The sequence below is a fragment of the Quercus lobata genome, chromosome 1 (assembly GCF_001633185.2).
Source record: "Quercus lobata isolate SW786 chromosome 1, ValleyOak3.0 Primary Assembly, whole genome shotgun sequence".
Lineage (NCBI taxonomy): Eukaryota > Viridiplantae > Streptophyta > Magnoliopsida > Fagales > Fagaceae > Quercus > Quercus lobata.
This window is the reverse complement of record NC_044904.1, coordinates 53,522,075-53,533,890: the sequence shown is the minus strand read 5'-3', so window position 1 is coordinate 53,533,890 and position 11,816 is coordinate 53,522,075. Positions and strand designations below refer to the sequence as shown.

At 36.9% G+C, this 11,816-nt stretch overlaps 1 protein-coding gene and 1 pseudogene across 1 annotated transcript; both read right to left on the bottom strand.

Annotated features, from left to right (window-relative positions):
- Window positions 1-682: 682 nt before the first annotated feature.
- Window positions 683-1,459, bottom strand: LOC115955640. Its single transcript, XM_031073854.1, has 2 exons — window positions 1,211-1,459; window positions 683-1,099 (listed from the first exon to the last, which is right to left on the bottom strand). The coding sequence occupies exons 1-2, from the start codon at window positions 1,457-1,459 to the stop codon at window positions 683-685; spliced, it is 666 nt and encodes a 221-aa protein (XP_030929714.1).
- A 3,470-nt stretch (window positions 1,460-4,929) lies between these two features.
- Window positions 4,930-11,816, bottom strand: part of LOC115992299 — a 41,196-nt pseudogene continuing 34,309 nt past the window's right edge.

The following is an 11,816-nucleotide window of genomic DNA, read 5'->3' as shown; positions in this document are numbered from 1 at the left end:
TCAAACTTACAATGTTGATAGAACTCTTCAAAGACTGCTAAAACATCCCTTTCTACTACTCTCCAGCAATGATGGAAAAAGGCCATAGAAAAGCCATCTGGACCTGGATCTTTATCTCCTTCCATATTTCTGACCATTGATAGAATCTCGTCCTTCTCGAATCTCCTCTCCAACCAGTCCCTCTCCAACTCCCCTATTTGATCAAACTCCAGTCCTTCCACAAAAAGTCTCCACTCCTCATACTCCTGATACAAAGTTTTATAGAATTGAATTACCTGAGTAGCCACTGCTGCTCCTTCCTCATAAATCACCCCATCCACTTCTAAGAAATTCAAATGGTTATACCTTCTATAAGAATTGGCCATCTTGTGGAAGAACTTAGTATTATTATCTCCCTCCTTAATGCATAACATCCTCGATTTTTGTCTCCAGGAATCTCCTCTAGAGAAATAAGATGCTCTACCTGCGATCTTGCTTCATTTTTCTCATTTCTCTTTGTCTCAATGAGTCCAAGGACCCCTTCCTTAGCATCCAATAACTCTAAAGCCCCCAATAATTCTTTCTTCCTACGCCCAACATTGCCAAACTCTTGGCGATTCCACTGAATAATGTCTTCTTTCAAAACTTTCAATTTTTTAGCAAACACATAACTAGGTGTACCCGAAAAAGAATGGTGATTCCATCATGAGTCTACTCTATCAACAAACCCGTCTGACTTCAACCACATATTCTCAAACCGGAAGGGACTTTTTCCCCTCGCCATACCCCCTGCCTCTAGGAGAATTGGGAAATGATCTAAAACTGATCGTGGTAGAATCCATTGGGTCACATCCTGAAAGTGTTGCTTCCAATCATGTGACACTAGAGCCCTATCAATCCTAGACATGGATGGTTGGTTGGTACCACTAGACCAAGTATAACTCCCTCCCTCCAACGACAAATCTATCAAGTTTAAATCTTCAATAAATTCAGAAAATTTTTCCATAGCCGGAGTAAGCCTAGATGCACCCCTCCGTTCACTAGGAAAACGAACAATATTAAAATCCCCAAAACAACACCAATGAATATTCCAATACTGCTGAATACCCACCAACTCATCCTACAAATCACCCCTCAAATTGTTATCATATGGGCCATACACCCCTGAGCATGCCTAAATAAAACCATCCTCCACACCTTTCCACTGAACCGACACCGAAAACGAGCCCACCAGTACTTCCAATTTTTCTAAAACCCTCCTATCCCACATAATCAAGACCCCACCAGCTGTCTGATCAGCATCTAAAGCCACCCAATCCACATACAAACAGCCCCAAATACTGCAAACCAGCTGCCTATCTATGCTAGCAATCTTTGTTTCTTGAAGGCATATAACATCACACTTCCACTCACGTAACAAGTTTCTCACTACCAGACGTTTCTGGAAGTCATTCAAACCTCTAACATTCCATGAAACCATTTTCAGCTTCATAAAGACTATTATGGCCCCACAACTGTCTCTACCACACTTCCACCGCACTATCTTCCATCAGAGTTAACCGTTGAAATTAAATTCCTCAAATCTCTTTTCCCTTTACCCGTGGAGGATGCTACTTTTTGGTTAGCAGCTACTTTCCTCCGCTGCTGGTTAATAACCGCCATCTCCCTTTCTAACCTTTGAAGATAAGCAATACACAGCTTTTCATGACGATTCATAGAAAGCCCAATCACTTTACTAAAACCTGGGATTCTGTTCTTCACCCAATTAGAGACATCCAGCTTACCACCCATATCTAACACCTCAGAATCGTTGTGCACTTCCATCGACAATTCCAACCCCAGAGGGATAATAGTAAGCAATGGATTGCAATCTGCCAAGTTCTCCTCCTCACCCGAAACCACTTCTGAGAAAGCCATTTCCTCCACTGTCAAGCCACCCAAAACAAGTAGGCCACAATCTAAATTCGTTTCCATCAATGCTAAATTGGGCTGACCGAACTCACCCATATCTATCGACCTGGTGCCTTTGTTGTCCGCCCCTTGAATCAAAAGCACACTACTCTCACTTCCAACTTTATCCACACTCTTGACACCAAAATCCACTAACCCTGCAACCGAAAGTCTCTTAAGGATATCTGCCAAGAAAATACCCTTTGAGAGTTGTGAGTTTGCCATGTCGGTCTTACCTGGAACCATCGTGGAGTCATCGGAGTTGAACCCATCGGAGGAGCTGCCATTTAATACCATCTGAGCCCCAGCAGGACCGACAGAGTTAAACCCAGCAATAGAAAAAATGATTAATCTCCATCGACTCCTCCACAGGACCATCGGAACTGGTCCCAACCTCCAACCCATCCACCGCGGGGCTGTCGGAGCTATTCCCATCAAGACAACTACTGTTATACTCCATCAGCTTCACCGCAAGACCATCAGAATTGATCCCAACCCCTATCTCAGTCACCGTGAGCTTGTCGGAGCTGATCCCATCAGAACAGTTGAAACTAATGGGCATTGGAAGCTGTATCTATCTCTCTAACTCCACAACATGGGGCAACAAAGAGTCGGGCTTTCCTGAAGAAGATAAAGTTGATGTCTCCGAGTGGGCCAGGGGTGTCGGGCTAGTCTTAGAAGAATGGTCACCCATTTCGTAAGTACTTGGGCCCGAGAAGCTTGCTTCATTAGACTTATTAGAGCCCAAACCATTTTGGGCCAAAGTGGGATTCAAGCTTTGACTCACAGTGGGTTTGCTTGCTCCGCGTGGAACCCACTTAAAGGATTTTGGTCCACCTCTGTTATAATCCCATGAAACTCTCCTTTTTCCTTTCTCACCCACCTTTATAATCAAACCTTTCCCTGTCCAGCATGTATTCCTTAACTCACTCAACATACCATAATTAGATTCTTTTGAATTTGAATTAAACCTTAACGGAAGCCTCAACTTATTTCCTGCCGAGAATTTCTCTCCTATATTAATATCCCCATTAATGCTCCGGGGTATCACAACTCCTCCATCCGCCGCTAACGGGCAAGGATTGGCCATCGGTATACTACTCAGCACCATCTTTGCATGGTCTAAAACCGACTCCACCATCTTCTCCTCTCCTAATTGTGTCATCTTCCCCTTGTCTGTGGTACCTATTTGCTGTAGCTGCTTCCTATCCTCTACTTCTCCATGATAGCCTTGCACAACTTCAGCAAAAGTTCTAGAGTTTTGAACCTCCAGATTATGCCTCTGCGCCTAAGGAATAAATTTTGGATGACCAGTTCCACCCACTGCATATTGGGAAGGATTCAACATCTTTCTTAGTTCAAGCCCAAAAACCCTCCAACCATTTTTCTCTTTGCCTACAGGGATAATAATCAACCTCCTAGACCTGCCAACTTTAAGTTCAGTCAATAATAAGAATTGACCAAAAGAATTGGTGCTCTGTTGGAGGGTATAAGCAATGTCACCGTCTCTGAATGTAAAAAACTGTTTGGAATTTGCCCCAACAACAATGTGTTCAATTTTATTCATCAGCCGTTGTGCTGCAATCTTGCCCATGAAGACTGATCTCATAAAGTATTTTCCCCTCTCAAAAATCCGTAGCGAGAAATAACGTCCCCCTTCCTTTACAACTAATTGAAAAAACTTGGATTCAATGAAAAAACTACGAAATTTTTGGCAGTTAAAATTTGAGTGGTTGAATGCATATAAATTTATATTTGATAGTGATAGTTTGCATGTTTACACGTTTTTTTTATATTTGAATTGGTTATATAATTAGTTTATAAATTTCAATATTTTAGGTTTCAAAGTGTGAGTAATTTATGGGAAAGTTATATTTTAAGAGAAAAACTATGACCCAATCCTCTGTCCCAAAAGTTGAAAAAGACTAAAGGAAGTGAATTTAAGCAGACTAAAGGAAGCGTACATATTCTCAAATATATGGACATTTGTATATTTGTATATATACTTATATGTATTCATATATAAATATATAAAATGCACTCTGCGGAATGTATCAAGCTGAAAATGTCTTAGCTCCAACTCTCACAGTCTTAATGCTTAGAGTTGGCACAAAACTATGAAATTTGGAAACGTGAGTCAGTTTGGTCATATTAAGATGGATATGGGGAAATCCAAGAGAGATGTGTTCATGGGAGAGAGAAAGATACCCCAGGGGTGCATGCCAAACTCATTATTCTACCATGGATACCCTAGATTACGTTTTTTGCGGTGATATAGTTTCTTTGGGAATACTCCCTAAACACTTTTCTCTGCTTCTTCCTCTCATTTTCTTCCTAATCCTCTACCTTCTTTTATAAATATATATATATATATATATTTTTTTTTTTAAGTTGAGAGATGAAGATGTCACCGGCAAGTTGTCTGCAACTAGTTACACTGTTAGATTCTCCAAGAATAGAATATCAGGGTAAATTCCGATGGTAATATTATTGTGTTTTGTTACAATTTGGAATTGCTGCTCAAGGGCGCTATGCAAAAATGCAAAAAATCACGTTTATGGGGCCTAAAAGCACGTTTTCAAAATTTTACCAAATAATACCAAAAATCATGTTTTGAAAACGCCAATGTGATTTTTGGCCCAAAATGATCTAACGGGCACTAAGAATATCTCCTGTTCAATTGTAATAAAGCACGACCAAAACAGCTAAACATACAACCTCAAATTCAGGCCTCTACATTAACACTGCTCTTGTGAATTTTACATGCATGTAAAAAAGTAGTTCTCAAGAAGTTCATTTGCTTCCTAGTGATCTTATACTCTAATTTTCCAGGGTACTTGAGATTAAAACTGGGACTGCATTCCATCCAGCCAAAGCATCTCAAGTCTTGTTGATTTTGCACTAACCAAAGGAAGTCGCCAAAATCTTGCACCCTTTTTTTTTAATAAAAAAATCCTAATCAATACAATTTTCTGTTGCTTTCCAAAATAAAAGGTGATATTCAAGACAAGAACCTATGTACTGACAAAGTTCTATCATGGATTTGTGTCTCTCATTCCCACAATCACGTCCTAAAATGTCAACAAAGTAACTCGAGCATATTTCATTACCTGGGGAATGCAAGTAAATTTTGGAATAGGTTCACCTAAAAAGAAATTCAGGTGTCTTAAACTAACCAGGGGAAAATATGAAAACATGTGCTTCAGATGTTTTCAAGCCAGAATAAATTCACAGAACTAATTTTATAATTAACCAGAAATACCCTTCACCTAGAACTGCTTGTTTTCTGCTTGGCCTTCTCAATAAGAGGCTTCAACTGTTTCTTTTCAGCAAGAATCTTGAGGAAGTTGAACAAAAAGGGTATGTAATTGTGTTTCCTGCGGATATTTTCTGTTCTCCATTTCTTGAACTTTTCCTCTTCCATTAAAATCTTCTCAGTAGCAGCTTCTATCCCGGCATTCACTTCTGAAAGAGATTTGTTCAGTGCTTCAACATTACTATTGCCGACCAGTCTATCTGGCTGTAAGGCAGCCAGTTGCTGCAAGATACGCTCCCTCCTCTTCTGGAGCTCCTTGAGTTCTGCAGTATACATTTCCTTCCTGTTCTCGATGACTGCCAAGAGATTGAATTTAATCTCACTCTGGGAATACCTTTCAATGCGCTCCTGGATAACTGGTTGCACCATCTGCAGCCAATCCATGTCACCTTGCCCACCAGAGCACTGACCAAGGCTAATGGGTCCATCCTTTAATCCATCAAGCTCATACAGAACTCCATCAACAGGTAAATAGCTTATAAATGGTACACATCATCGTCTTTTCCAGCTGCCTTCTGCTCCTCTGGAACAAAAGGCTCAGGCCTCGCAAAACTATTATGGGCTGTGCGTATAGCTTCACTATTATTGATAGCCAAACCTTTTAGTTCCGGTGGAAAATTCTTTGTGAAATCTTTCAACTTTGACAACTCTGGGCCAATATCAATATCCAGACAATTTAAGAGGATAGACAAGATTGCTTGAGTTGCACAAGCATTATTGATTACCTAATCAGTGATCAAAATAAACTTGAGATCAGGAAAATTGGCAAACTTATTAAGCGCAAAAGTGAATCCCTGGCAAAATGACCTTACTTATCCCAAAAAAAAGGGGGAAACTGACCTGGCTTGCAAAAAACAAATTAGGATTTGGGTCCTTGATTACAACACGGTCATCCTTTTCGCCCGGACGCCATTTGAAAAGAAAAATCAACCCATATACAGGCCTACATTTTAAAGGGGGAAGAGAGAGAGAGAGAGAGAGAGGGTGGGGAGGGAAAAAGGGGGAAGAGAGAGAGAGAGAGAGGGGGGGAGGGGGGACACAAAAACTTCAAGCATAAATATTTCAGCTAACACATGTATGCCTGAAAAGGGCTAAAAAAAAGGGCAATGAGATGTTAGAGAACTAACCTAAGATTGTTCAGAGAATCAAGGTCCAATGAATATAGCTCCTCTACCTGAGAAGAGACATCAAGGCATTATCATCATCAAATACAAGAAAAGATACTGCTAACGCCCCTTTATGGGTGGGTTGGTTTTTTTTTCTTTGGAGTAAAATCTATAAGAAATATTGAATAAATAAAAAACACATATTCTAAAATGAAATATGCTACTGGAATTCAAACCAAGTATTTCATTTCAAATTCTATCTTCAATTTATCCTTGTTATGCTATTGTATAAACCCAAGCAGTGAGTTAATGTCAAGCTTCGAACTTGTTGATCCATACATGGTAATATAAAAAATGATATCACAGTATTTTTACTATTATCTATATTATACTATAAAACCGAAGACTGTGACTTTTTGTTGACTTCCTTAGAGCTTGCCATGTAAGATTTGCACCCTCCACAATTTTACACCTCATTCATTTTTTTCTTTATTTTTTAAACTTTACACCAATACTCTTTATAAAACCCGACTACAAGACCATACACAAGAAACCCAAAAACTGAAAACCTTAGACCCATTAGCGGTTCAGTTTCTTCCTTCTCTACTTCGGTCCCTGTCTTTACACTTCACTTTTGTAGTCAGTACCATCTGAGACTTGACTTTAAGTTGCAAATGGATTGTGTTTGCGTCTGAATTGTGGTTTGTTAAGGCTTGAGTTTAACTTGATCTAATATGTTTTTCATCTTTGAAATTTCAGAGTACATCAAGAAATCCAGAAGGGAATCTGACCAAAGTGGAAATTATCTTGGAGTTCAGAGAGAAAGCTACATAAGGAAGAGGAAGACAGAGAGAAGGAAAGGTAAGGCATGGGGCTTCTTTGGGAAGTTAATGATAAGGTTGAGTGTGCATGTGATGGCTTCTAAAATATTTGTTTTCCTATGAGTTCCAAAACTATTCTGTTGAAAATTTATTTATTTTTAAATCAAAAAAGTTAAAACATAATTTAAAACAATTCTTGATGCTATTAATATTAATAGGTTCGTTAGGTTGGTTTTAAAAAAAAAAACATCAGCCAGTTCGGACCTAGCTCCTCTCTGGTGTGAGATATCGAGTATCCCATTGTGATTTCTCCATGCAATAGACAAAATAGTCAGCTTCAAACCATGTGATGCCTAAAAATTTGATGCCCAATATTACCAATCCAATTAAAGTGTGGGTTTTCTTTTTATCTGGGTCTTTTTGGTTTGGTTGAAGATTTTGTGGTGTCACTTTGTTTTGCAGATCAATGGAAATTGGAAAGATGTGTACTGGAACTTTTGATTTCATTTTCACTAATTGATTGGGAAAGAATTTGATAGTATGTAGTGGTGCATTTGAACCCATGTTATTACCTTTATATGTTTATTTGTTGATATGGAGATGTTATAATGTTATTAATTAGCTTCCTGGTGAAATTTCAAGATTATATAAAATCATCTAGTGAAATTTTACATTGGTTGTGTAGTGATTTGGTAGACTATTGGTGGTGGGATTGGTATTGAAGTTGGACTTGGTCTTAACATTTTGGTATTTAACTTTTGAAGACATTTTTAGGTTTTGCGAATGAGATAGGTTTATATAGTAGAACGGAGATGGATTGAATCACAATGGACTCAAAGATTGTGTATTTGAAAATTTAGGGCATTTTGAGAAGTAGGTTTTATTTTTATTTTTATTTTTATTTATTTATTTTCTTTTTTGGATTTGTTTTGTGGTTGGTTTGTGCATTGAGATTAGTGTTAAGAATTTTCTTTGCAAACTAATTCAAAGGTGACTTAGTGTTTTTGAATATATATTCGGATAAGAATTGTCGATAAATATGAAGACATACGTTAGAGAATTTGATTCATTTGGTAGACTACTGAAGGTGGGATTGGTATTGAACTTGGAATTGGTCTTAACGTTTTGGTATTTAATTTTTGAAAACAAGTCTAGGTTTTACAAATGAGATAGGTTTATATGGAAGAAAGGAGATTAATTGAATCACAATGGTCTCTAAGGTTGTGCATTGAGATTAGAGTTTGGGATTTTATCTCCAAATTTAAATCTATAATTGGGAACAATTTGTGGGTTCAGTGAATTTTTTGGGTATGATTTAAGGTGACTTTGTGTTTTTTAATATGTATTTGGAAAAGAATCTGAATTGTAGGGAAGTTACCATATATAAATATTTTTTGTCAAACTTCCCAGTGCATTGCACAAGTTAGCAACTAAATAAACTCAAAAAAAAAAAAAAAAAATTGATTAAATCATGTTTTACCTTTCCTACATATAATTTATTTTTACTATGTTGATCTTCTCCACAAATGATCTAATATTAACATGAATATTTTTATTTATTGAACTTTTTGATGAACACTTCCATGTATCGCACGGGTTAGTGACTAGTTTAATTTATCTCTTTATCTTTTTCTCTTCAGTTTCTCCTCTCAAAAAAAATAAAAATAAAAATTTGGCCTTTACTCTTCTACCCATGTGGACCACATTTCTTCAACTCTGTTCCACGATACCTATAAATTCTTCTCTCTAATTAACATGATTATCTTTTACTTTTTTTTTATGGAAAAATTAACATGATTATCTAATAAGGTTTTACCTCCTTTGCTTTAATCGCACTAACACTAAAATTTATTCTTTCTAAAACCGTTACCAGTTGCAAATATATATCACACATATCGCATGTGCCAACAGCTAGTTGATGGATGCAAAGAATTGTCTCAACAAGATGTACAACCTTTGCATCCAAAAGAAGAAAACAGAGAAATAAAAGCTCAACCTATCATGAACATTTAAAATAAAAATAAAAAAGTTACCCACAGAATCCCTGATAACCAAAAGCAATGGTGCTGCAGTATAAGAAAACTTCAAATACTGCAGTAAAACTGATTAATACTTATTTTGGGATCATGATTTTACAGCATGCTTAAATGAAGCAACTGAAATCAAAGTTCAACTACATGGTACGTGGATGATGCCTAGTGCAACAAGTAATGGTGTCAGTAGTATTAACAATGAGAGCAAATAATTAAGCAACTGAGATCAAAGTTCAACATTTTGTGCTTATGATGCACCTCATTGAAAGTTTGCTTATGGAACACCGCAATGTACAGCATGTGAGCTTCTGCCACAAAGCATGCCTTGACATACCAGCCTCTATTTTTCCTGAGTGGAAAAAATAAATAAATAACTTGTTGGGACAACGATGGCAGTGTATTGGGCAATGGTAATGAGGAATGGTATCAATATGGTAATGGCGGCAATGCCATGTTGAAAGTTGAGAAACAACTTCAAGTGAGTTTTGAAATGCCTTTTAGGTGGATGTGGCCATCTAAACCCTTCAAATTCTGTGACTATTACCTAAGTCCCTCTCCAATCAAGGAGAAATTTTTAGGAACCCCAAATCACTTAGAATCCAAATTTGGCTTTTGATGCCCTTCCAAATGCTCTATCACCTTTCCTCGGCAAAAGAACAACCAAGATGCACTCTGGATTAGTATCCACTACATGTTTCCTTTCTTAATCCATACCTTGATTATCTAAGACAAATGAGCATCTTCCCCACTGATCACTGAAGCAGCTAAAAATAATTCTCCAGGTAGAGCAGGCTTCCATAAAGGCATATGTGAAAGGACAACGACACAAAGTGATTCATACTCAAGTTTTCATATGGAACACATGAAACCCTATTAGGCAAGAACTTCCATTTCTAAAAGAAAGAAGCTCACGGAAAAGGGGCCTAAGTTGGCATGTATTCAGAATTTATTTGACCATTTGGTTTGGACTGGTCAACACTGCATACTAAAAGCAAGCTGTTGTTTCATGGAACATAGACCCTAATCTTGTAAAATTCCATATGTAAATAACTCATTTTTCATTTTATCATAACACATTTCACTAAATACTTCCAGTTTATACAAATTTGTTCTGCTGCATAGAGGCAGTCCAAATTAATATTCCAGACAATACACCAGCACTGAATTAGTTCTCTTTATGAGTGGCCCTTTGCTTTGGGTCTTACAGATAGTAATTATGTTCCATCTTTCAAAAAATCAATTCATATGTAGATATTTTTTCATGATGTAATTCTTTAGGCTACTTTGTGTCTCTTTTCATGAAGTAGCATCTTTTCAATAAATTATTCTTACCTATCAAAAAAAAAAAAAAAAAAAAACCCTGCACTGAAATATTGCTCAAAAAAGGTAGTAGGTTGGCAAATCTATTTGGACGAGCTTGGGTGAGCTTTCAAAAACATTGGCCACTTTTAGCAACATTAAATTGATTGAGCTTGAACCAAATATATCATATATATCCAAGACACTTACCTGCACGCCTTTAACTTGCATCTGCTGTATAAGTTCTGTAAAAATACCTGCAATGCAAGGTACGAATTTTAGAAACAATGTCCCCGTGAAAACCAAGAAAAAACATATGCACATACATAAAAGCATCATTTGAAATTTTATACAAAAAGAAATTCTAGGAAAGAGCCTTGTCAGAAATTCTATAAAATTCTTATGAATTAACAGAATGTATACAAAAACAAAGGAAATGATGTTGCAGTAAAGTTCAACAAATCCAATTCCTCCAGCAGAAGAATCAGAACTTAAACTGCTTCTTTATGAGGCTAAGGTTCACAAGGGTGATTGGGGGGAGGTGGCTAGGATGAAACCCCCATCAGAAATTCAACAAATGCTCTCTCCTCTTCTAGAGATTTTCTTTTTTTCCTCAAGGACTGGAGAATTGACTATTGTTGACAAAAGCTTTAAGATTCCTAGTTAGTGAATAGACTTTACGATTCTTATATTTTCATAAATCTAATGCATTAAGTGGAACTAGCCGATAAAATGTCCACAGGGGAAGGAGTTCTCACCCCTAAAATGAAACTGCTAAAGAGCAGTACCAAATACCTTGAAGGACTTCATGATAAAACAATCAACAGTGGCAATGAACAATAAATCACCCACCTTGGGCTAAAATCAAATAAGGATGGATTGAAGTTACCTATGATAGATTTCTTTCAATCTTCAAGATTTAGCTTATTTCAATTTCATCAACTAATCTGTTTCATTTAAAAATAATCATTTTTTTTTTAAATTTTTTGGTTGATAATTGGATAGTTGCAATAGAGAGGGTGGACTTGAACCCTAAATGTCTCTATTGAAAACATCAAAAGGTGCTAAAAAGTTTGAGCTACAAGGCTCATCTGTTTCATTTGAAAGAATCTTGCAAAATCTTTAAAACAAAAGGAAAAAAGAACTATTCTCAAAAGCATACCGGGATCAGATTCAATTGTGCACCAAGACATGACTGGAAATCTATAAGCTGCAACAATGAAATAAGGTAATTTTAGAAAGCATACATAAGCATCATGATGAAATAATTTGAACGATTAAAGGAAATCAACTACTTAATTAATTTATAGAT